The following is a 27,868-nucleotide window of genomic DNA, read 5'->3' as shown; positions in this document are numbered from 1 at the left end:
CTACAAGACTTGACTGTTCTTTTACAAAGCGAAATAACAACTTAACTTCTGCAAAGTGAGACAAAGACTGGTCTGTGCGCATTCGCGCCGAAACGGTTACAAGTAAGTCAAAGATTATGACAGTCTCACAGAAATGAATACACACAAGAACCATATCACCGTAATATATCGATACATCTGAGTAACTATACATTAGTAAAACCAAATGTGAATATTGTCACAAAAATATGTGTTTCTTCGCAGAAAAGTAGTGTGATATTACTGGTATCGAGAACTGGGGTTGGAGTGCCGTAATGGTCACGTAAAGAACCATTAAAGTACCAATGCATTAAACCTGAAAATCCTTAATTAAAAAGTATCAGGCGTGTCAAATAAGCAAGTTTCTCTACTTTTATAAAAAATATTGCAGACAATTTATCATGTTGAAATAATTTATTGACTTTGTATAATGCTTCTGTTACTTTTCTACATAGTCGACACGTTTTTCCAAGCGTTTTTCGTAACGTGATCGAAGTTTTTTCAAGCCAGTGTTGTACCATTTTGGGTCCTGCGCTCGTAACCAGTTCTCCACTGTTAATGTGGCTTCATCACCGTTGTCGAAGTGCTTATCTTCGAGACGACCTTTGAACTGAGGGCGCATATGAACATCATTTGTGGTAAAATCTGGTGAATATGGAGGATGCGGGAACACTTCCCTGTTGACGTTTCCGAGCTCCGCCTAGGTCATTCGAACTGCGTGATGCCGACCATTGTAATGAAGGGGAAGAAAAAAATTCGCGACATTTTCGTTCGATGGCAGCTCGCAGATTCATCAAGACATTGCAGTACTTCCCTGCATTAATTGTGGTGTTGTGAGGCAGGTAGTGAACGATTAACGACCTCTGACAGCACCAAAAGAGGACTGACATTATATTCTCTGTGGAATCTGTGACCTTCGCCACGTTTCTTCCATACCTTGCTCTGATGTTTCGCCTCAGGTGCTGAATGATGGACTCATGTCTCATTGCCATGCGAATGCTAACACAGCCTTTCCCATAGACAGACGTTAAGTCCCAACATACACTCCTGGAAATTGAAATAAGAACACCGTGAATTCATCGTCCCAGGAAGGGGAAACTTTATTGACACATTCCTGGGGTCAGATACATCACATGATCACACTGACAGAACCACAGGCACATAGACACAGGCAACAGAGCATGCACAATGTCGGCACTAGTACAGTGTATATCCACCTTTCGCAGCAATGCAGGCTGCTATTCTCCCATGGAGACGATCGTAGAGATGCTGGATGTAGTCCTGTGGAACGGCTTGCCATGCCATTTCCACCTGGCGCCTCAGTTGGACCAGCGTTCGTGCTGGACGTGCAGACTGCGTGAGACGACGCTTCATCCAGTCCCAAACATGCTCAATGGGGGACAGATCCGGAGATCTTGCTGGCCAGGGTAGTTGACTTACACCTTCTAGAGCACGTTGGGTGGCACGTGATACATGCGGACGTGCATTGTCCTGTTGGAACAGCAAGTTCCCTTGCCGGTCTAGGAATGGTAGAACGATGGGTTCGATGACGGTTTGGATGTACCGTGCACTATTCAGTGTCCCCTCGACGATCACCAGTGATGTACGGCCAGTGTAGGAGATCGCTCCCCACACCATGATGCCGGGTGTTGGCCCTGTGTGCCTCGGTCGTATGCAGTCCTGATTGTGGCGCTCACCTGCACGGCGCCAAACACGCATACGACCATCATTGGCACCAAGGCAGAAGCGACTCTCATCGCTGAAGACGACACGTCTCCATTCGTCCCTCCATTCACGCCTGTCGCGATACCACTGGAGGCGGGCTGCACGATATTGGGGCGTGAGCGGAAGACGGCCTAACGGTGTGCGGGACCGTAGCCCAGCTTCATGGAGACGGTTGCGAATGGTCCTCGCCGATACCCCAGGAGCAGCAGTGTCCCTAATTTGCTGGGAAGCGGCGGTGCGGTCCCCTACGGCACTGCGTAGGATCCTACGGTCTTGGCGTGCATCCGTGCGTCGCTGCGGACCGATCCCAGGTCGACGGGCACGTGCACCTTCCGCCGACCACTGGCGACAACATCGATGTACTGTGGAGACCTCACGCCCCACGTGTTGAGCATTTCGGCGGTACGTCCACCCGGCCTCCCGCATGCCCACTATACGCCCTCGCTCAAAGTCCGTCAACTGCACATACGGTTCACGTCCACGCTGTCGCGGCGTGCTACCAGTGTTAAAGACTGCGATGGAGCTCCGTATGCCACGGCAAACTGGCTGACACTGACGGCGGCGGTGCACAAATGCTGCGCAGCTAGCGCCATTCAACGGCCAACACCGCGGTTCCTGGTGTGTCCGCTGTGCCGTGCGTGTGATCATTGCTTGTACAGCCCTCTCGCAGTGTCCGGAGCAAGTATGGTGGGTCTGACACACCGGTGTCAATGTGTTCTTTTTTCCATTTCCAGGAGTGTATATCGACAGTGGATTGTGGGTTTGCTGCAGAAAACCGAATAACATAGTCCAGCTCTCAAGTCGACGAACTTTCTAGTGGTAGCTCCATGCTAACTGGCAGCGTACTGGCAAGATACTGCGGTAATCGTGGTAAGCCAGTGTGATAGTTTTCAACACATATCAGTCGAGCTCGCCAGTCCTCGAATGTCATGCTTTGCTTATTTTGCAGGGAAATAAAATAGGGAAACTTACTACTGGATGATCCACATAAAACCTTCCAGAATCTTTCCAGTTTCAGCAATGATGAACTTTCATTACTTTTATTTCAAGATCTACATTCATAGCTTCACCTAAGACAGCACCCAAGTTTCTAGATGCTATTACAGCCATATAAATTATCTCAGATGAAAGTAAAACTATTTTGAAATTGTCTGTACCCTTCTTGCCACTTAATTATCATTTTTATTCTCGAATATAAGAATCAATAAGCACACATTAACTGTACCATTCTCAAAATAAAGATTTGTGCTTTTCCTTACGTTTTATAGATTTTTGTGCCGTCATTTTTAACTCCTGATTTACGTGTGAAACCATTTATGACGAATCCAAAATTGTAAACCGAAAGCCTAGTACATATGAGAGCAAGAAAAAAGTAGTTTACTTTTGTGCCTTCCATGATTCAAATATTTAAATTCTTAATTGTTCTCTTAAAGTTGTTTCAGAGCCGTGATTAATGGTTTGAACAAAGTATTTTTTTTTTCATTCTGGGCTGGAAGTTTTTTTTTATTTCATAAAGAAATTTCTTTCTTTTAATAATGAAGACTAGCAAAACAGGCAATTCTTAGCAGTTGCTAAATATCTATGAGAGCTGGATATACGTCCTAATCTCCTTCTCCCCTCCTCTCTCTACATCCCTCTCCTCCTCCCCCTCCATTTGTCCATCTCCTCCTCCTACTGCCATCTTTGTCCATCACCTTCCCACTGCTCCCTGTACTTCTCTTATCCCACACACTGTCTATCGATCACCTCCTCCCTCATCTTTCTGTCTATATCATCCTTTCCGTTCTATATAACCATTTTTACCCTCAAGAGTAGGCGAGAGTGCCAACGCGCTGCTTCCTGGACTTGGATAGGCGCGCCGGTCCCAGATTGAATCCGCCCGGTGGATTAACGACGAGGGCCAGTGTGCTGGCCAGCCTGGATGTGGTTTTTAGGCGGTTTTCCACATCCTGATAGGTGAAAACTGGGCTGGTCCCCACGTTCCACCTCAGTTACACGCGTCGCCGACATTTGAAACACGTCCACACTATTTCACGCTTTACACTAGATGCAGACAGTTAGGGTACACTGATTCCGGCCTCGGGGGTACGGGTGGTGGCAGGAAGGGCATCTGGCCATCCCTAAAACTAACATTGCCAAATCCGTTGTAACCATGCCGACCCTACGATCGCTGTGGGACAATGGCGAAAGCGAAAGAAAGAAAGAAAAGTTCTTTATAACCATTTTTATCCTTTTCTCCGTCCACCTCTTCCCCCCGCTCTCTGACGTTATTTATTGTTGTTGAATCGGAACCTTGATTGGGATCAGAAGTCAAAATAAATGGGTAAATTGGTTGGAATCCGTAGCACACTTTATATGAGAGAGACCTATTCAACTCCTGGATACATGGGGATAGTATCTCTATGACAGCGTTTCGTATGGATTTAATCTACAAACAGGTAGGATTATAAAGTTAGCCATAAACACTACTTCCTTGTTTTCTGTTAAGAAGACTGCTTAAAAGAAAGCAAAACCTGCTTAAAGGAAAGCAAAACCGCACATTTTTACAGCACGGCTTAGCATGTTCTTTCTCGGAGCCGGTGTAACAGAAAGCGTTTATTGTTTATCTTGTCTATAAATCGCCAGTGGTTGAGGCTGTGAATTGTCTGTCGGTCTGTCCGTCTGTCTGTCGAGGAGGGATTCATATAATAAAATCTTTCCTTGAATTTGTGAAAAATGCAACAAACCAATTTCAGAAAGATAATGAATTTACTGAAATGACAGGACTGGGAAATTATTGTGTTGACAATAATTTTAGGTGTTTTTATTGCGTTCAATGCAACGTGTGGTGATGAACGATATTTTTGGTCTTTCCGTGCCGAGAGAAAACGCATAGCGCCGATGGTGTACCGACTCTGAGAACCCTATGTACAGCTGCCCAAGGGAAAACACGCCAATTCAAGACCTATTCCACACACTTCCGACGACTGTCGTCGCTGTTTGTTAATCGTCATGGCGAATGTAAGGCGAACCCGAAACTGGACACGGCAAGTCCGTTGGATTCAGAACAGCGTCACCATTGAACTTTCCCACGAATATCGTTGCTCCAGTCACGTTGTTCATCAGCTTCACAGCTAATATTGTTCCACTGCACAGTTTCGGTTGGTTTAGACTGCACAACATGAATATCACCGAGCCGACCTTGAGCTGCAAATTGGCTGCTGTCATTCCAGGCACATCCACTGAATTCAGGAATTCAATTGCATAACTACAGACTTCATCTGGATCCGTAATGGAATCGATAGAATTAAACGAATGCAATTTTTCCAGCGATTTGACAGAATTTTTATGTTCATACTGTCTAAGTCGTTATCTTTCGTTGCCAAAACGGCTTGTTCCCTCAACCAAACAATTTTTGTGATTTTCAGCAATACTAGGGAACACTTTCGTGATCAATATTCATTTGATGTTGCGAATTGAAAAAGAAATAACTGTAAACGAAATGAGGCCAGTGGAAGCGTCAACCGGAATTTTTCCATTGGCAATGTATAGTAATTGTGTGGAAAACTCTCCTACCGATCCGTCATTTTGTAATGCAAGTTGCATATTCGTTGTTAACTTGAGAGTTATCACATATCTCCGCAAAGTCGATGACTTCAAACAAACGTTCATTTCATCTGCAGCTGTTGATCTTGGAATGACCGGCAGCGTTTGGCGAACAGATCCATCGTACCTTAAAAGGGGTCCAGATTATTATGCAAATCTTTCAACAGTAGATCGAGTGTCGCATAGACCGTCAGGCAGAGCACCACGCGTTCCTGCTGCTAATACAGCGAGTGTACCATTCATTTTTTATATATTTTTACGAGCATCCAACAGGAGTGACTTATTTTAACATACCTGTGTAGTTATTATATTATTTTTGTGATTTCTTGCATGGTCGAGTGCTTACTGGGCACAAACTTTTATTTTAATTTTAATAACAGCGTAGCATACAGTTCAAATGGTTCAAATGGCTCTGAGCACTATGGGACTTAACATCTTAGGTCATTAGTCCCCTAGAACTTAGAACTACTTAAACATAACTAACCTAAGGACATCACACACATCCATACCCGAGGCAGGATTCGAACCTGCGACCGTAGCAGTCCTGCGGTTCCGGACTGCAGTGCCTGGAACCGCACAGCCACTGTGGCCGGCTAGCATACAGTACTGCTGTTGTTAACGGCCCTCGTATCGTATAGGCTTTTGTTTGATTTGGTTAGTGTAAATCAGTATCGGTTAGATCGTTAGTGAGAGCGCACTTCAAATTCCTGCTGCTAATAAGCCGAGTACGCTGTTCGTTGTTACATATTTTTACGAGCTTTTAACAAGAGTGACTGCAGTAATGGATAGGAACTGTGATTTCTGTGTACAGATGCGAGCTGAGTTGGCGACCCTTCGCTCACAGCTCCAGGCTGCGTTGGCTTCTGTCACACAGCTTGAGACTACTGCCAAGGGGCATCGTTGTGGGGGGAGGGGGGCGGGCGGACGCAGGGATGCAATGGATGTCGATCCCATCCCACGTGTGCCCTGATCAGGCCACTGCTGTGGCCACCCCAGGTACTGCCTGCACTGAGGTTGACCCCTCACCTGTGGTCGAGTGGGAGACCATTCTAAAGTCTGGGAGGCAGAGAAAAACTTTCCAAGAGGCCGATCATAGGGCCTCCCTGGTTCGCTTGATGAATAGGTTTTGGGCGTTATCTGTGGCTGACGATGTCACTAAGATGGATGTAGTCGTCCACCCTGTTCCAGAGGAAGCTTCTCGGCCAGCAAGGTCTGGACATCCACAAAGAGTGGATTTGCTGGTAGTTGGGAGCTCCAACGTTAGGCGCGTAATGGGGAAGGAAGCAAATGTTCACTCTATGTGCACACCGGTTGGAGTCATTCCGGATGTGAAAATGGTGCTTCCGGATGCCACGAAGAGAAAAGGGTGCAGCCAGCTGTAGTTGGTCACTCATGTCGGTATCAATGACGTGTGTCGCTTTGGGCTGGAGGAGATTCTCTCTGGTTTCGGGCGGCAAGCGGAAATGGTAAACACTGCCAGTCTCGCTTGCGAGATTCAGGCAGAGCTCACCATCTGCACGGATAGCGGGGGCTGTGTGGAATGGACTGGGCGGTTTTTTAGGGTAGAGGGTCTCAGGGAACCGCAGAAAGGGCGTCTGTCTAAAATAGGGCAGGTAAAACACAGTAAGGTAGTTGTAGAAACGATCGGTGTTGTTGCTGTAAATTGCCGTAGCTGTGTTGGGAAAGAACCAGAGCTCCAAGTCCTAATAGGAAGCACTGAAGCTCAAATAGTTACAGGTAAGGAAAGCTGGCTAAAGTCGCAAATAAGTTCAGCCGAAATTTTTTCAAACGATCTAACAGTGTTCGAAAAGGATAGATTAAATACAATTGGTGGTGGAGTATTTATTGCTGTCAGAAGTAGTTGCCTTCTAGCGAAATTGAAGTAGATAGTTCCTGCGAAACTAGAGGTTATACCTGACAATCGTTTTACCGACCCCCGAGTCAGAAGATACAGTTGCCGAACAGTTCAAGGAAAACGTGAGTCTCATTTCATATAGGTACCAACTCATACAATTAGCGTCGGTGGTGACTTCAATCTACCCTAGATATGCTGGAAAAATTACACGTTTAAAGCCGGTGGCAAGCATAAAACGTCAACTGAAATTGTATTGAATGCTTTCCCAGAAAATTATCTTGAACAATTAGTTCATGAGCCCACTCGAAGCGTAAATGGTTGCGAAAGCATACTTAAGCTCAGAGCAATAAATAATCCTGGACGAATAGTGAGTATCGTGACGAATGCCGTAATTTCTACAACCATCAAACTGAAACGCAAAGTATATCTGTTTAAAGAATGATAAAAACGCTCTTAACGCATTTTTAAGAGACAGTCTTCACTCCTTCCGATATGATCGTGTAAGTGTAGAAAAGATGTGGAATGATTTCAAAGAGATAGTATCGACAGCAATTGACAGATATATACCCCAAAAATTAATAAGTGGTGGTACTGATTCCCCATGGCTCACAAAAAGGGTCAGATCGCTGTTGCAGAAGCAGCGAAAAAATCATGCCAAATGTAAAAGAACGCAAAATCCCCAAAACTGGAAAAGTTTTGCAGAAGTTCGAAATATAGCACGTACTTCAATGCGAGATGCTTTTAATAATTTCGACAACGATATTCTATCTGGAAATCTGGCAGCAAATCCAAAGAGATTCTGGTCATATATAAAGCACACCAGTGGTAAGGCGTAATCAATACCTTCGCTGCGCGGTAACAACGGTGAAGTCACTGATGACAGCGCCACTAAAGCTTAGTTATTAAACATGGTGTTCCGAAACTCCTTCACCGAAGAAGACGAAGTTAATATTCCTGAATTCCAATCAAGAACAACTGCCAAGATGAGAAACATAGAAGTAGATATCCTTGGTGTAACAAAGCAGCTTAAACCACTTAATAAAGGCAAGGGCTCCGGTTCAAATTGTATACCAGTCAGGTTCCTCTCAGAGTATGCTGATACAATAGCTCCATATTTAGCAGTTATATGCAACGGATCGTTCAAGTCACACCAATACCCAAAAAGGGAAGTAGGAGTAATCCGCTGAATTACAGGCCTATATCACTAACTTCTATTTGCAGTAGGGTTTTGGAACATATACTGTGTTCGAAAATTAATAAGTAACTCGAAGAAAACTATTTATTGACACATAGTCAGCACGGATCCAGAAAATATCTTTCTTGTGAAATACAACTAGCTCTTTATACTCATGAAGAAATGAGTGCTATCGACAGGGGATGTCAAATGGATTCCATATTTTTTGTTTTCCAGAAGGCTTTCGACACCGTTCCTCAAAAGAGTCTTCTAACCAAACAACGTGCCGACGGAATATCGCTTCAGTTGTGCTACTGGATTCGTGATTTCCTGTCAGAAAGGTTACAGTTCGTAGTAATGGACGGAACGTCATCGAGTAAAACAGAAGTAATATCCGGCGTTTCCCAAGGAAGTGTTATAGGCCCTCTATTGTTCCTGATCCATATTAACGACATTGGAGACAATCTGAGTAGCCGTCTTAGATTGTTTGCAGATGATGCTGTCATTTACCGTCTTGTAAAGTCATCAAATGACCAAAACGAATTGCAAAATGATTTAGATAAGATATCTGTGAGGTGCGAAAAGTGGCCATTGACCCTGAACAAAGAAAAGTGTGAATTATAAAGAAGAGTACTAAATGAAATCAGCTAAATTTCGATTAAGCGATAAGTCACACAAATCTGAGGGCTGTAAATTTAGCTAACTACTTGGGGATCACAATTACAAATAACCAAAACTTGAACGAACACGTAGATAATGTTGATGGTAGAGCAAACCAAAGATTGTGATTCATTGACAGAACACTTAGAAGGTGCAACAGGTCTATTAAAGGGAATGCTTACACCACGCTTGTCCGCCCTATTCTGGAGTATTCATGTGCGGTGTGAGATGCGCATCAGGTGGGACTGACGGATGACATCGAAAAAGTACACAGAAGGGCAACTCGTTTTGTATTATCGAGAAATAGGGGAGATACAAGATATGATACGTGAACTGGAGTGGCAGTCATTAAAACAAAGGCGTTTTTCTAATGAATTCTTCTCGGGTTATCAGCCGAGTGGTGGCGTCGTCTTGATGAGTTTCGTACCCATCATCTTCTGGCGAAGATAATGGGTACGAAAATCATTGGAATGTTGCGACGAGACGACGCCACCACTCGGCTGATAACCTGAGAAGATTTCATCAGTGGAATACGCCGAGAAAGACTGCAATCGCGTAAAGGCGTTTTTCGTTGCGGCGGGATCATCTCATGAAATTTCAATTGCCAGTTTTTTTCCTCCTATTGCGAAAACATTCTGTTGGCACACACCTACATAGGGCTCACGATAAAATCACGATAAAATGATCATCACGACAAAATAAGATAAATCATTGCTCGCACAGAAAAATTTAAGTGCTCGCTTTTCCCACACGCTGTTTGAGAGTTGAACGGTAAAAAGACAGCTTGAAGGTGGTCCATTCAACCCTCTGCCAGGCACTTTACTGTCAATAGCAGAGTAATCACGCAGATGTAGATGCAGAGTACCCCCAATGCTTGTTTGTGCGCTGCTCTACACTCATCCCAAATGATTATTTCGTAATTCTGTGGTAGTTTTGCCGTTGCTGAATTTTTGCAAATGTTGCACGTCAACTCATCTATCGTTTGCAAATTCAGGCCGGCCGCGGTGGGCTAGTGGTTCTAGGCGCGCAGTCCGGAACCGTGGGACTGCTACGGTCGCAGGTACGAATCCTGCCTCGGGCATGGATGTGTGTGATGTCCTTAGGTTAGTTAGGTTTAAGTAGTTCTAAGTTCTAGGGGACTGATGACCACAGAAGTTAAGTCCCATAGTGCTCAGAGCCATTTTTTTGCATATTCAGTGGCGGTTTGAGAGCAGAATGAACTGTTCGTGCTCCTTTTAACAATTTGGCAGCGATCCCAGATGTTGCTACGGCCAGCGCTATTTGACTTTGTGCGCGAATCTAAGCTAAACTCAATGAAATTAGGAACGTTTTGAGAGTTCCTCCAGGTGCATCGAGGCAGAAGATTTCTCCACATCTGTCGTTGACTACTGTCATCAATGTTTCGTACGCGGTTTTATGCTGCTGATTCAAAAGATGGACCTGTGTTCGATCTGACTGACTTAAAGCATCTGGATCGTATTGCCGTTTTCGTTCAGTTTCTCGACTGAATGGAGAGTGCGTGGGGCGATTCGGTGCTGGTATTCCTAATTCGTGCAACATCTTTCCGAACCTCATCTGGCGCAAATCCTGTATAGAAGTCAATGCCTCGTTGTAGCTCTTTGAGTAAAATTCAAGTTCGTAATACGCTGTTGTCATACGCACTCGATGCAGGATGTCTTCAGCCAGATTATATTATCTTTGTGTTTGACCCACAAATGAAGTGGTTTCGATGAAAAGCATGCTCTACGTGATGGCAAAAAGTGATCGCATTTGATGCGCAGTACACGAAATAACAGCATCAGCGAGTGTGTGACCTCAATGAATCTCATCCTTGAGCAAGTATAACCATTGACAGACTTATCCACATATAGCACACAATACGCCATTGACAGTTCTTAAAAATTCAAATGAATTCGGTCCACGAACATTAAATAATAACAAACGCAGATCAAAACATTCTTCATTGCTCGAATGGCCAATCCATTGGTTGAGTAAACATTCACGTATCCAGGAACAGGTTTTCGGTGTTTCTGACATCGGAATTATTTTGATGACACGTTCTACGCGAAATAACTCGGCGTCTCCGAGTAAAGTAGTGTTCTTGCAAATGGATGACTTGCGCATTTCGTGAAGAAGCTTGTCAGCGTTGCCGCCGGTGCTCCTTTAGCTCTCTGCGCTGCGTTTGCTGCCATGAAATAAACTTGTTGTCCACTCTCGAGGTGAACAGGTTAATGGCCCACAGTGGGATGACGGTCACGTATGGAGAATGAAAAGATTCTCCAAACCGCCTAATTGCTGCTGCCATATGTTCTCATCTGATATTCCGAAACTTCGTCGTTGGCACCAGGAGCTGCAATATCAAATAGAGCCATGTCGCTTCATTTCGTGACGTACTTATTTGATGGATTTGACAGAATTGCAGTACTAAACACTGCAATGCAATTTGAATCTTTTGAAAATTAGAGGCTTTTATGGAAGAATCCAGCTATTGCCAACTACAACGTCCATATTTTTGATTCCCAGCGTTATTGCTATGTCGTTGTCCTGTCCAGAGAGACCACAATACAGGGGGTATCCGTCACTTCCTACGAATGTGTCAGCCAATAAAGAAGCGGATAACGTTTGGAGCATTTGTTTTCGATCAAGCGCAGTGATTCCCAGTTGTCATCGCCACGCTGTCCATGAATCGTATTCGTAGTCAGTACCTCAGACAACTCTGGACCTTTTTCGGGATCCGGAATTAACGCGCAACTGTAAGCATCAAATTCATTCGTTCTTATTTTCTCGATGATCCAGGAGAATATGTGCAAGGCGCAGTCCTATTCTCTGCCAGTCCCCAGAGTACATAGAATGTCGCACGTCTCCAAGGACATGATATCTGGTAATGAAGTCTAAAGGCGCCTTGTGAATACGCGTGCTGCAATATCATGGTGACCTCTGGACTGCTGACTGAGTAGTAGCAGCTGCGTGATTTCGATCCATTTTGCGTTGCAAGTCAAAGTGATGAATTAGTCTAATCGACCTTATTGGCGCTTGTAACATACGTCACTGAAAAAATGGTAGTCGGCTGGCATTGTTTGCAATTCCAGCTACATTCACGATATCAAGCAGATGAATGTATTCTGCTGTGTGCAATTTTTTCTGATTTAAACTTTATATGTCAGACGATCCACTTCGATTTTGACGTACACTTGACAGCAAAAAAAGTGGGTCACGGCCGAATACAGCCAACATAACGTAACTGTGTTGCAGGTCCTCTAATCACCAAAACCCCATGCGGTACAGTCGTTTGACTACACACAATGGGTACCGCAAGAGACTACTAGAGACCAAAGGTCTTTATGGCAGTCAGCCTAAGCGTCAACTAATATTGTCATACAAAACATATTAGAAAACACGTTCTTAGCGATGAGACACCCCATAACACTCATAAACTAACCTTAATTGCAACAAGTGACATTCCAAAAGATCTGAGAAAACGGATTATTTTACATATATCATACAATAATCCGTAATCAAAATTAAATACTTGAGACGATATATGGAGTTACAAAGCTGTATGGGAATTGGAAAAATGTTTTTCGCTCTCGAAAAGGTTTTCCATCCACGTGCTGAATGTCGCTCAACGGCGAGTGGCTATGGAAACTGGATATTGGACGAACCAGTAAAAAAACTTGATTAACGGCAACAAGCACTCTACGGAAATCTCAACATTAACAGCGAATCGCCAGTAATATCATTGTTCTCGTAACACATCAACAGCTACGTGTACAAAAATTTGAACTTTAAATGACATGACCAACGTCGTCGTTCTGGACCTGGATTCAAACCCAACAGCTACAGCCATTTCTTACCAAGCTAAGCTTTGTTTGTGCCTTATTGAGACCCGATCACTAGGCATAAAGAGACGTGAAGTATAGACGTCTGCACCAGTATCAGTTATCAATTCAGATCCTGATAATAAATGACGAAAATGTTTGCACCGAACTGGGAATCCTGTCATAACAGTTACCTTCCTGGGAACTATCCCCAACGACGTTTAATATGGTGTCATTCACAAGGAACAAGGTATGCTCATGTTTAAAGTTGAAATGCCATCATGTAAATCTTGTGACAGGGATGCGAACCCAGCACCTAATCGGATTGTTAACGAAGTACGTAAAATCAGAAGTTAAATATCAAATGTTTTCACCAAGAGCGAGATGCTGGAACCTTAAATGACGATAGAATTGTTTTTGTCTGACTGGGATTGGAACCCAGCATCTAGCGCCGTCGTTTTCTTGTCAGGAACAGACGATAAATAGCTATTGTTGGTTCACCAGTAGCGTGATGTGCGCATGTTTAGTTAGACATCAAGTTCTGCGCTGAATGGAATTCAAACCCCGCACACGTGGTCATGAAGACACTTTAACTATCAAATTCTTTTCCAATAATAGCTAGGAGTAGCATATTTGTACTTTCAATGATGTGATGGAAAATACTCTGCTGGCTAGAAGTTGAATCCACAACATATCGTCGTTGGTGATCACAACGAACACAACGTCAAACACAAATCCGTTTCCGCCAGTAGGATCGAGAGGAATGCTTGAACTTGAAAAGATGTAAGGAAACATTTGATCTTGTAATGTTCTAATGAAAAACTCATCATGTGGCTGTGAGTTGAAACGAACACGTTACAGCTGACACCGCACGAAGAGACGTTGAAAATGCAAGTATTTTTTACTAGTAGTTCGGAGTGCACATGCTAGGGCTTGAAATGAAATAATGAATATTTTGTGCTGATCAGGATTCGAAACCAGATAAGTGCCTTTCGAGGAGGCCCAGAAGAGTTTGCAATCTTGGGGAACACAGTAAAATCGAATTCGACTCCCAGTCCAGCACCACAATTTTCAACGTCTCAGTTTCAAATAAAGTAAGAGCCTTGTGAACTTACATGGCCATTAGTTCATTAAATGAAATACGTTTTCTAGTTTACGACGGCTTGCCGGTGACAGAGTCTATGCCTTCCGGGGTTTCTCCATCTGTCACAGCTCAAACGAATGCCGCTCTGCCCCAGTCGGCAGCGAAGGGATGTTATCTTTACTGAGGATATTGAACTACGGAGCTTACTGGCGTTCTGCACTTGGAGTTACTAGGGGTGAAGGAGAGTTACTTGTGTGTGTTAAAAATCTACGCCTGACGTGAGATGTGAACCTACACGTTTTACACATCAATACAAGATTAAACCACCAGCTCACAGAACCCCCTGCCAAGCACATAATTATGAACTGCAGAGTATTCATTTGGATGTAGATGCAGATGTCAAGGGACAGATAACAGGAAGGAGGGCGGGATCTGGGAATGAATAGAAGTGCAGAAGTGCAAAATATAAGCGTGAAAGGCTTACAAAGTATTTCTTACTTAGATGTGTGCCACAGTTCGTTTTATCTTAGGACCGAGAGATAAGGAAGGACTGTTTTCAGAACGAAGAATGGGTTATAGGGAAGGGGAGATCAAAGAATACGGTTTATAGGTGTTGAGAGGAATGATAGACAGTAAAGACACTAGCAATTAAAAGAGAAAATTATTTTGTCGTGATGATCATTTCTTCCTATGTAGGTGGGTGCCAACAGAATGTTTTCGCATTCGGAGGAGAAAATTGGTGATTGAAATTTCATGAGAAGATCCCGTCGCAACGAAAAACACCTTTGTTTTAATGATTGCCACTCCAATTCACATATAACGTATGTGACACTATCTCCCCTATTTCTCGATAATACAAAACGAGCTGCCTTTCTTTGTACTTTTTCGATGTCACCCGTCAGTCCCACTTGATGCGGATCCCAGACCGCACAGCAGTAGTCCAGAATAGGGCGGACAAGAGTAGTGTAAGCAGTCTCTTTGGTAGACCTGTTGCACCTTATAAGTGTTCTGCCAATGAATCGCAGTCTTTGGTTTGCTCTACCCACAATATTATCTATGTGATCGTTCCGGTTATTTGTAATTGTAATCCCTAAGTATTTAGTTGAATTTACAGCCCTCAGATTTGTGTGACTTATAGCGAACTCGATTGTATCCGACGTTACGGAGTCATAATGGATATCGCTCGAGAAATTCTTATTCGATTTGCCCCCAAGCGCTGTCTACGTTCTTCGTCAATCTCATTGAGTCGACGATCATGTAGTTGATTTGGGCTGCGTATAAGCCATTAGATATTTCAACGCCACATTGATGGCATTTTTCCCAAAGAAATTAACCAAAAACTGAAGTCAAATGTTTGTAATACACCAAATTACCACGAACTGACGTGAATCCAGTCTTTGCAACACACCAAAGATTTTATCACCACCAGTAACATACCGAATTATAGCTTCCAATAGTATTTTTTTTTTTTTTGCTACGTATCAATATTCAATGCGAACGTTGTCGTTGTTATGAAAACATGCAACAGTAGAACTGTAAAATTGAACGTCATACTTATTTTTTATCAATTAATGTGCAGCGTAACTGTCAAATCGTCCGTCACGTTTCTTTCATCAAGATTTTCATACAAAAATATCATCCAAATTTCCGACTTTTCAGCTGGATTTTCTTTCACAAACCTTGTACCAGCAGTTACGAACAAAACAAAAAAAGCAGCTAAACCGCTGGAGTCGTTCTCAAGTGACGATCTTTCATACACACAGCAGTTGATTTTTATTTACATAGATGTTTTTAACCCAAAATGGAAAACGTCTTCATTCAAATGTTCTTGAGGACTATTCCCAAAATGCAATAAGCGAATCACCTACACTCTTCTCTAAACATAGAAACACATTATCTTTATTCAGAACAACTTGATTAATTTTATCATTCATTTGTCAAACGTTCTGCACTTCTTATAGACATCTTTCTAAAAGTATCAGAATTAACAGAACTTACCACTGTCAATTTGTTTCCAAAGGTATCTTCAGTTCCAAATCATATTCCTTCTTTTAGTTACATAAGAAATTAGAAATTTATTGCAACTAACTAGAAAGGATGGAAGTGACAAAAAGTGATTACTAAGAAAATGAGATCACAGATATCTGATTATTTGGACTTTATTCAGTAACTTACCACAAATGCGCAGAACAGTCATAATTACTGTTTTACTGTTGTGTTCTACAATCACATGTGAGAAAAAAAGCAGAAAAATATCATACATCACAATTTTTAAAGTTATTCATCTACATTTCAATTTGTTTGTGCATCTGAAAAAATTCTGAAACTTGCATAGTCACAAAAAGTTAAATATCAGTCGAAATTCAATGTCTTTACCTTAATTTCTCTGTCCAATATTTAATAAAAATAAAAAACATATATTATTCTTTGATAATTGTATTATATTATTTTACATAATTCTTTGGCAAATATATCTCTATTAAAGTTACTTCCATTCATTTAATTCTTATGTAGTCCTACTGCTAAGAGGAAACGCCTATTTTTACTGATAATCTAATTCAGTGACGTAGAAATTAGAGTTTGTTTGATACGCTGTAAGCGTTTCACAGTAAATCATTGTATCTGACACATAAAATCTCATTTTATGATATTAATACAAGAAGTAGAAATCATTATTTTAAGGGTCAATGATAGTGACTGGAGATGAAACGGATATGCAACAGCTATCCAGTAACAGTCCTGTCTGGCGCAGTTTACTATCTAGCTGGATACCAGATTGTAGACCAAAATCTGAAGGATACTGGGTTTTCCATAAATTATGAAAATGTAATAAAATCGACTTTATTTAGTTCACATAAAAAGATAGAGTAAACGTGGAATATCTTCACATCAAAATACCGATAAAAAATTTATTTTAACAACAGGGTAAATTGGTATTCATACTATTGACACAGTTGCAAGCTACTCAAAGATAAATTCTGGTAGCTTTATCAAATTCTGTCATTGCGCGGCATTAGCTGACCCCCAAATACCAGGATCATGATCGTGAATGATTCGAACTGTCTTCAAATAACAGTTAATCTCACTTGCACTCGTGTTTGCTTCTTGACCATCAAACTGACTATTATTATTTTCATTTACCAACAAATTAAAGAAATCCCAAAAAGTGTCGTGAGCTTTACGAGTCATAGTTGATTCAACCTTGTCTGCTCTACTTCTTTCAACTGGCATTCGAGATGACTTGCTACTGGTGGAAAATTCTTCGCAGAATTTGTATAAGACCGTCTGTTGAGCTCTTTCAGTTTCAACAATCCCCAAGCAATCTGTGTTGAATTTTACATGTAGGAAGCTTGCTGTCAAGTAATCTGGATATTCATTTAAGCTGAAACGACTTTCTAATCCAGCTCTCGTCTGCCGTGAGTGAGAGGTCCTCTGTGCTGTTTCAACCTTACATAAATACTGATTTAATGTCATAACATGTACTTTTACTGGGGATAGACAGGAGAGACGAGAACTTATTTTTGTTATTTCTTCAAGTTCTTCAAAAGCTTAACTCACTTCTCCAACCACAACTACTCATGAGACATCAAAGTAATAAGCGTATCATGACATAGCCTGATTTTGTTTCAATAGGCGCTCTACCACATAAAAGATGGAATTCCCTCCCCTGCTGATATCTTCTCCTTCTACTTCAGATTGGACCTTCAATGAGTTACAATCCTCTGAAGTGAATTGACGGAACATTTACAAGAATTATACTGAGCCTCCAGAACAACTTTGTCTTTATCATTAATGAGTAAATGCATTTTTCTTTGGAAAATATCCCTGCGATCTGTGACAGAATAAAGCTTCTTTGTGACACAAGAAGAGGCAGCCAGAGCTAGAATTAAAATGGATGTTTATTTAGTCCGTGACCGGTTTCGGGCTGCAGCCAATCTCAAACCAACCAAGTTTGCCGAATAAAAGATTCAGCACAATACATTTCTACAGTGTTGTTGGACACTAGATAGAACAGCCAATGGAAGTCGCTCTTTCATTTCTAGTTGTCGTGGCTGCCCCATCAGCAAATGGCTTAATAACTACAGCGTCTTTTAAGTGGCTGGCTTTCTAGTGAACATCCATGTCTGTTACCCCCCGTTATTAACACTCCATCATCCACAAGAGTGATAAGTTACGTCCTCATGCGCCACTCATGTGATGTGTTCTTCCTCCAGTTCTCTGTCGTGTCCACCACTTGCGCATGACCTTTACAAGGCTGCGGTTTTGCAGGCCATGGTGATACAGTGTGGCTAACTAAAACTGGCCTCCCATCCAGTGATGCTTCCATCCTGTTTCTACATAACTTACGGATGCAAATTTACGTAAGGGAGGTATTCTCGTCACTCTCGATGCCACATGTATTAAATCTCAAACAAGTGAAATATACACACAAAAGCCTGTCCCATGTGCAAAACCAGAGTCTTGGAACACTATAAATGACACATACAACCGAGGAACCCGACATGTAAGGTGTCCAAAATCACGAAGCCTTACAACATCCATTTTAGTTGCAACTCTGGCTCTCTCTTGTTACATCACAATCTAAAAATGAGTTGCTGTCCCACTATACCCAACACACTAGAGTTATGTAAGCTTCTTTGCTGTATTTTCTCCATCTCGAGAATCTTGATAAGGCTTCACACCAAGAACTCCATGTTTCAGCTGCGATATGAAGCTTGTTCTAGGATTCTTGTAAATCCGGTCCTTTCTATGGTAGATAATGGTTCATTGTATAGTGCAATTATATCTGTATTAAATAATAATATTTTTTTTGCCTTTTACGTTGTGTACGACCCAAATCAATTTGCTTTCAGAAGATTCTAGCATAGTTATTTTTGTTGAAGACGAATTTGTGTTGAGGGTGGCTGAAAATGGTGAAGCGCCGAAGGAGGCTGTAACTTTATTAACTGCTTGAAATTTATCTGGATGTTCCATCGTCAAGTGATTTTTCATGGCTGAAGTAGCTATTGGAGAAAAACAATATGTCATTAGGCTTAAGGTATATTAGATATTTTCTATTACTTTAAGTGGTTTCTTATAACTACACTTTGCAAAAACATGTACGTATACCAAACAATTTTAAATAAACTGAATATTCGATAAACAGAAACCCACTTAACTATATCAGCAATCACTTATACGGGCAAACATCTTGTTGATCAGTGTAATAAAACAATTCAAAATAAAAGAAGAGAAACTAGTTTGTTGTTACTTATCTACTTTTTTTACTTCCCCACTACGAAAAATTTCAATTACCATACGGCCGGTCTCTCCTTTACCGATGAGAATTTTTATGATTCAACTTCCAATGAACAAATCATTTTCAGATATAACATCAAATTACAAAAATTTAAAAGAAATCACGTTTTTTAAGAAATCAAATAGCTGAGTCACTCAATCGATATGTCATTCGTTCGCTTCATTCATGAACGACAATGCCCGAATTCACCCGAATCTGCCGGATTGTCTGCACCTGACCTCTGTGGTCTCGCTCACTCTACAAGTTACGACATGCTCCTTGAAATTGTTCCACTGAATATCGGTTGAACATCCAGCTAACAGGACGGCCGGACAACTGGTATCCCGCCAAAGAGCTATCCGTTTCATCTCTGGTAATGACAGTACTGTTGCGATGTTTCTTTTTCCATAAAGTTTGTCTTACCATACGTTTCCTTGGTATTTTAGGGTTTCGTATTCCCATGCACACATTCCTTGCTGGCAAAATGGATCCCACCCAAAGAAAGTGATGTTTTGGGAACAGCTGTTTACACAGGTGACGTATGTTCAGTATGCCTATTTAATTTGATTGTAACGGTTTTATGTGTATATAGTTTCAACGCAAGTGAAAGATGTATGGGCAGTTTTGAGAAATCTTTTACTAGCTCAGTGAAAAGTATGAGAAACATTCTACTATTGTGCAGCTGCAAAATATGGAGAAAGACAATGGTAACCCTCAAATTTGAATTTTTCAAACCTAGTATAGTAAGACAATGGTAACCCTGATCTACGCTAGGTGGTGTAACGAGTTCATCTTATTGAGAATATTTCTTTTTGTAAACATCCCATGATTTACTGAGGACAATGTAGTTGCATTGAAAGACGTTTTGACTCTATCTTCGTTCAAGATCTTGTAAAAATCTTGAATATGGGAATAAAATACGTAGCCTAACTAGCTGGCACAAAGACAATGGTAACCAGCAAATAACAACATGACGTGGAAAACAAAACTTACTTGACTTGCAATAGAATTAATATAAGCAGAATCATCCGTCTCCTCGTTTGAATTGAAATCTAGAGTGTTAATGTCATCATCAAAACAGTCAGAATCACTGGAATCACCACACAATTCACTTAAAATTACAAAAATATCAGAAGTTCCCTCACTGTAATGGTAGCACAACCTTGATTTGTTTCTGTGGGAATCCACATACGCCGCTGAGGAACAATGATAACTCACAAATTCAAAATGAAGGCAGCAGCAGATCGCAGCGAAGGAAGTTGTGATATTTTTGTAATTTTAAGTGAATTGTGTGGTGATTCCAGTGATTCTGACTGTTTTGATGATGACATTAATGATCCAGATTTCAATTTAAATGAGGAGATAGAAGATTCTGCTTATATTAATTCTACTGCAAGTCAAGTAAGTTTTGTTTTCCACATCGTGTTATTATTTGCTGGCTACCATTATCTTTGTGCTAGCTAGTTAGGCTACGTATTTTATTTACATATTCAATATTTTTACAAGATCTTGATACGAATATAGAGTCAACACGTCTTTCAATGCAACTACATTGTCCTCAGTAAATCATGGGATGTTTACAAAAAGAAATATTCTCGTATTTGTGGCTTAATATTTTATTCACCTTATTACTTATGGGGTTACCATTTTATTGGTTAGCAGCACTTTTTTAATATTACACTATCCATACAAAACTTTTTTCTTAATAGAAGGAAGACGATCGCAACAGAACCAACCCTGGGATTAAAGACGTCACAATGGAAACATCGAGAAAAAGTAAAAGTCTAGTGAAGAAACAGCAACAGAAGAAACTTGCAAGGAATAGTGTACTTGAGTATACTACAAAAGAAGGTATAGTGGTCCAGGCGAGAAATTTAGTTGGGGCTTCCTGCAAATTTTCTAAAACATGTTTGAACGGATTGGGGAGAAGCTTATACAGAGTATAAACAAGTCATTCTGGAACAGTGGGGCTTCAATAGACAAAATGCTTAGTTGTTTGGTTCAAGAATAGACCACGTGCCTACTCACAGGAAGACGTGCAGTTTGTCGAAAAATATATAAAAGGTATTCCAAAATACAAAAGTCAATACATTAGAAAAAATAATGGTGAAAAATTCTGTGTGTCGATGGAATATTCGATACGAAGTTGCTACACCTATTATGAAGATGAATACTGTCCTGATACCAAAGCGAGGCCTGTGTCTTTTTATAAGTACCATCGCATTTTCATTCAAGATTTAAATATTTCATTCAAATTACCAAAATCAGATACTTGTCCAACATGCGATTCAAATGAAATTCAACGACGCGGAAAAATTAAGAGAAATAAATATACAGAAGGAATTACATCTCATAAGAGCCCATGCAGGTCAAGATAATATAAAAGTGCAAACAGAGACGGCACTTTTTGCTAAAGACATTCATTTAATAACTTTCGATCTACAACAGGCATTGCCCACTCCTATACTCTCTACAGGTCCAATATTCTATAAGAGGAAACTGTAGACATATGACTTCAGCATTCCTCCCGGTAATTCGTCACCAGGTCATTTCTTTCTTTGGGGGTGAAACGGTAGCATCAAGGGGCTCAGAGGAAATAGGCAGCTGCTTACGGAAGTGTTTTGAAGAGCACAATACACGAGGGATTAAGTTCATTGCACCGAGCGAGGTGGCGCAGTGGTTAGACACTGGACTCGCATTCGGGAGGACGACGGTTCAATCCCGCGTCCGGCCATCCTGATTTAGGTTTTCCGTGATTTCCCTAAATCACTCCAGGCAAATGCCGGGATGGTTCCTCTGAAAGGGCACGGCCGACTTCCTTCCCCATCCTTCCCTAATCCGATGAGACCGATGACCACGCTGTCTGGTCTCCTTCCCCAAACCAACCAACCAACCAAGTTCATTGCAATTTCAGACAACTGCTCAAGTCAAAACAAAAAGTGCAACATTGTGTTTGTTTGAATGTTGCTTATAGCAAAAGGAAGATTCTCCACCACTGAGCACCACTTCCCATTTCCTAGACATCTCATGGTGCCAAGCGATTGCTGTTGTGGCCCAGTATGTTCGCCTACATGTGCAGTTTGTATATGCCTCTCAAGATTTGGTGGACACCTTGAAGAAGTGTGGCCAAAACCGACCATTTTGTGTCCATGTTATGTCATCAGAAGATTTTGTATGCATCAGTGACATGAGATCTACATTTACTCAAAAGAATATCTCAGTAGAAGGGCACAACGTGTTATTACGAGACGCTGTATGGCTCCTCCTCGATGCAGATGAGCCAGGAATCTTGTTCGTATCAAATAAATTGCATGGGGAAAACTGACAGAAAGTCAGTTTACACAAACGAGGTTGCCCTACAATCTTAGAAGGAACCAGTCTTCAGAAGAAGTGTTCTGGGTCAGTTCCAATTGGCTCTAAGAAGGAACAAGACCCCATATCTGAACGGAACTGGATACCACCTATTTATAACAAGTTCTACAAAGCAATAAAAATTAAGAAGACATCTACAAATGAGGGTGAGTATGTAGTTGCATCTGCAGACGAAATGTAAGAATTTTCAGCTGTCATGTGTTTGTTGCAGGAAAACAATGGTATGCCACATAATATGTTCGCCACAGCTAGGGGAAGATAGAGTTCAGGACATTATTAACTCAAAGCTGGTACTTTTTCCCTTGATATGTGTGCTTAAGATATTGTACAGTGACTACGAGTTGCACTAATAATAAAATTTTAATAATTTATGTATGAAATATTTTTTAAACTTTTTCAATTGCATATCTCCATTTGTAGCTAATGTACGTTACCATTGTATTTTCCCATACCCATCAATTATAGAGTTCTATTTTCTTGAGTGTCTCAGGCATTGTACTTTTAATTTAGGAAGTACAGTATGGTTTGCGAATAAGAAATTATTGAGAAACAACGTGGTTGAAGACATATAACTTTGCAAGCAGTTCGTTTCGACGGCATCGTGATTTGAATAAATATTAATCTGTTTAATGCATTTTCTTTTGACGGTGGAACGATCAGCTGTTCTCATTCAAAATGAAGCTATAATGATATTGTTTTCTTAACGTTTCTGTAGGTGATCAGCTGGGCACAGTAGTAGCAATGATTATATCAGGAGCATTAGCTCAGAGTGCTCTTGGGTGGCCATCTATATTCTACTTCTTTGGTGGACTTTCCATACTTTGGGGAATGATATTATTCTGGTTTGGAGGGAATACTCCTTCTGGACATAAGAATATTTCTAGAGCAGAACTTATTTATATTGAAGAATCTTGGAAGGACGTCTCTCGTGAACGAAAGGTAGGATACAATTTATTTTTTACGATATACGTACTTTTATTGAATATGTTATTACTGAGGCTGTTTTACGTATGTTGTTTACAGAAGTTTCCAACGCCGTGGATATCAATTTTCACATCACTGCCCGTATTTGCTTCTATAGTAGCCACTATGTCGCTGTGCTGGGGATACTACACACTCCTGACAGAGATACCAACGTATCTGAGTAATGTTCTTCGATTTGACATTGCATCTGTAAGTAAAATAGGTTACATCATCAACTGTACTTGGGTGTAAAATGTATGACGGAAGTTGTTAACTGGGGAACTGATTATAGAGAGTTTTCTCCACCCTTTGATCCATTTCACATATCAGTACTCTGAGGTGCTTTAGACTTTGCTCGTAACTTTATAAATGAGTCTGGAAAAATTATGGATGTTGTGTAAATTATCCAAACTGTTACCGACAATCAAAGACTGAATCATTATGAAATCAATCCGGTCCACCAACGTTTGCAGCTCCAGATCTCTAGCTTACGTTCTTCTAACGATGCAGTGAAATAAACATGTCCTAGATATAAACAAAGTTGCGCGCCATTTTGAGAGAGAAAGCCAGCTTACGAAATTTCAGAAAGTTATAATTTCTAATTCTAGGGTCGTCTATTTGTTTGTGGATGTACCGCACGGTAATTATGCGAAGTCCTCAGCATTCCAGTCGGACAGCAGAATTTCCCAGCTTCATATTCCAAGTACCAAGAGATGATGAATATGACATACTGTTTCGTCACAATTGTATCAGTTGTGGTGACTGGCTCCAAATGCGATGTACACTGAGATGACAAGAGTCATCGGATAGCCTTTGCTAACGTAAAAGGTACGAAAAGGTCCTAACAATGGGCAAGTCTTGCTTTTGGATCAAACTCCCAGAGTTAAAGACTAGTAGATTCTCTTGTGACATATAATGATAAAAGCTATTCAGAACTCTACTGGCAATAGCGATTTAGTACCTTGTAGGAGTAGTCATAGTTGGATGCTGCGGTAATAGTGCATACTTTGCAGAATTTAATTTACGAACCTACAGGAACGAATAGTAATTTGTTCCTAGCACTTCCTCAGTTGAAATACGATTTCCCTTTACAGTGCAACGAGCTGTGAGAGCTTCAAACAAGTTAACGAAGAAGGCTTGAGGTTGGTACGCTAAGCTGGATGCCTCCATTTGCATATAGCCATTTACGATATGGGACCACTTTCGTCAGCTGCTTTGGACTTGATGTGTGTGTTTCATGTGACGTCATGAGAATTTTTCTGACATTTACTGTGAGAGAGTTACTTGAGCTATAATCAGAACGTAGAACGAATTATGATTGTGCTTTTAGGGACATAAGAGGCCACACTAGCGCAATGACCCGTGGGTGCGGCAAGATGAGGAACAGATTGTAGCTACAGCACCGATCGGAGTAAATGCGTAAATCTGAAAATATGTCAGCTACTGCTGATAACTCACTGACTCGACGAGTCGGTTGTTGTCCCTCGTCGAGCATAGAAATGAGGTCCTATGGGCCAGATGGACACAAGAAATGGTGTTCAAGTTCGGCAGTATATCACTTTCTCAAAACAGACAAATGAAATCTGTAGGTATTGGCCAAGCTCTTTTCGGGCACGGGAATACTTTGTGTGGGTGCTGAGTTTCATCACCAGTATCCGGCATCTGAAGATGACTTCAGGTTCAGCACGAAACGCTTTACTTGGCCGTGGCAGCTACCAGTGTTGATGGTTGATAGGCAGTCTGGTTCTTCACAGTACAGTGCACGTCGACAGAGGACGATGATGTTATTAATCGAAGCCTTATAGACCAAATAACAAGTTATGATAATTAATGGTCATTATGAGGCTCATTGAACTGAGCATAAACCATATTATTTGGTCAGAGCTGCGTTTTTGTTCTGCTGATATTTCTAATTGCCGACGGTGTTACCATAGTGCTAACACCAGTACCTGGGAGATCACAGGAGTTAAACACTGTCGGGCTTGGCTAGCACATGGAATGGTCACGTCTTGGTCTGCCGAGTGCTGTTGGCAAGCGGGGTGCTCTCAGCCCTTGTGATTCCAGTTGAGGAGCTACTTGATTGAGAAGTAGCGTCATTGGTCATGAAAACTGGCAACGGCCTGGAAATAGACCGCATGCACCTCCGTTTCCGGTGATGCCTAAAGGCTGAGGATGACACGGCTGCCTATTCGGTCGGTGTTTCTTTGTTTTTGAAATTTCTGATGATTGCAGCCGGCTTCTAATGACATTGCAGGGCGGTACGTGTGGGGTGGGGGTGGGGGGGGGGGTGGGGGGGTTAATCGATGTGTGTTTCTGTTTCAGTCGTATGAATTTGTTAGTTCGCAAAAGGCAATCAAATTGGACTAAAGCTGTTAGTAATACATCTCACGAAAGGCAAGGTGAGACTGGTAAACCTTATCTATACAATTTCGTTGTTACAGAAGTTTTGCGATTTTATCTGAGTGCTTCGATAACTTATCACATAATGGCATAATTGTGTCGTGTAGTAAAGCCGTATGCCGTATCAAACTGCGACTGTGTTTGCATTTGTCCCTCTACTATAGCATCCAAATAAGTGCTTCAACGTATTTCGATTTCTTAACAACTTTTTCATGTTTTTTCATGGTGTTGTCACTTGGGACATCACTGTTCTCCGGGTCTATACCTCATTAGGGTTCCGCACTTCCAGTAAAAAGGATGGCGAGGGGTAATACCTGCAGGTAAGTAAATGAGTTTAAGAGCTATCTTGAAGGCATTACGAAAGGTGTCCACTATTTTGCGGGTTTTATGACGGTTTGGGGCATGTTGAATGCTTCAAGTGTTGCTATCATGGGAATACCCTATATAAGCTGGGTAAACATTCTTGAACCGTGCATTTACTTTCAAAACCTTTTCTTAAGAATTTACTTCATTTACGAACGATTCATCAAGAACATTAACACATTTAATCACACTATGTGAGCGTGGAAGTAGTTGCGATTGGGTAACTGATGAAAACAAATTAAATTTCTTTCAACAAATGGAAATTTTATTTCTAAAAGCCCTTTTTTTAAACAGATTTAAAATTATAATCAGAAAGCATCCTCAAAACATCAAGTTACAATTTTATTCAGAGGCAGAAACAACAAATATTGACAGTATGAGCTTTCGGGCTGAGAACCTTGCCGCTGCCTTTTGACACGGCCGTAGTCACGACTGCTCACAACAAGCTCTGAAAGACTACACTGGTGCAAATCTGCAACACACCAGATTACTTTAAACTAAAAATTTTAACAACTCACACAAGCACATAAACTATGAACCCCGTAGGAGGGATAGAAATGGTACAAAACACTAACATTTAAAAAAATTAACTTGCCACCGAAGGTGCAACTTGGTTTGAAAAAAAAAAAAAAAACTCTTACTGTGGGAGGGTGGCAATTTTATGTACTAAAATGACCATGAAATGCAGTCTTACATAAAATATACAACATGCTCTACATTACACATATACCGCCTCTCAAGATGGTAGGCAAGATAAAAACATATTTCAGGAATTCGGCCGTTACACTTCAAGCAATAAATTCGTTAACACAGGATCCGACAAACATGACAGCGGCAGCTATTAACGTACGGCAGACCTACAGACAGACAGACAGACACTAACTGCCCAACAAATGCGGACGGGAGACAGACGAGCAAGCTGTGGACGAGAGACTGACGAAGAAAACAAGTAGAATTTAACAAGTAAATGAAGCAACATATGAAGAATCACTTAACTTATAATAAACTGCGATGTCTGGCGAAGACCTGGCGCAGCACCCCCAAAACGCTCTCCCGAACCGTCCGCTGCCAGCCGCTTCAACGGACGCAGGAAGGCGCGCCGATCTCCCGTCTCACGGCGTCGCAGCTCGCGCCGGTCAGACCGATGTCGTCGGTTGACTCCTGTTGCTGTCGTGTCGGCCGCGAAGCCACTACCCCTCGCTACACGGCGCGGGCCACTGGACTGGCGTGGCGACCTCACATGCGCCGACGCTCAAGACGGACAAGTCATCTTGTGTCCCAGTGCGCGACCGACCAACCGATCGATCCAACCGCCAATGACCATTGCCTGAACAAACTCGAGCAGACTGGCGACTTAACACATGCTTGCACTCCGGACGACAGGCAGACACTGATGCCCAACACTGACCCGGCTGACCAACTGACCAGACACTAACTCCGACTGACCAACCGCCGAGCTGATAGCGCCCCTTAAATGCACGTGAACAGGCAACCTTTCCCCTTTCCCACCAGAGGGAGACACCAAAGCTGCGATTGCCACAGCGGCGCCACCGCCAGAAACGGAGGGGGAATG

At 41.7% G+C, this 27,868-nt stretch overlaps 1 protein-coding gene across 1 annotated transcript in view; it reads left to right on the top strand.

The window, feature by feature from the left end:
* The window catches only part of LOC126459498 (putative inorganic phosphate cotransporter), a 67,257-nt gene that overhangs the window by 3,488 nt on the left and 35,901 nt on the right, over nt 1-27,868 (top strand). The window contains exons 2-4 of the mRNA XM_050095864.1: nt 19,644-19,731; nt 23,285-23,508; nt 23,593-23,742. Coding sequence (XP_049951821.1) covers nt 19,644-19,731; nt 23,285-23,508; nt 23,593-23,742 — 462 coding nt within the window. The remainder of the gene's footprint in view (nt 1-19,643; nt 19,732-23,284; nt 23,509-23,592; nt 23,743-27,868) is intronic.

Source organism: Schistocerca serialis, chromosome 1 (genome assembly GCF_023864345.2).
Source record: "Schistocerca serialis cubense isolate TAMUIC-IGC-003099 chromosome 1, iqSchSeri2.2, whole genome shotgun sequence".
Lineage (NCBI taxonomy): Eukaryota > Metazoa > Arthropoda > Insecta > Orthoptera > Acrididae > Schistocerca > Schistocerca serialis.
This window is presented reverse-complemented; position numbering and strand designations above follow the sequence as displayed.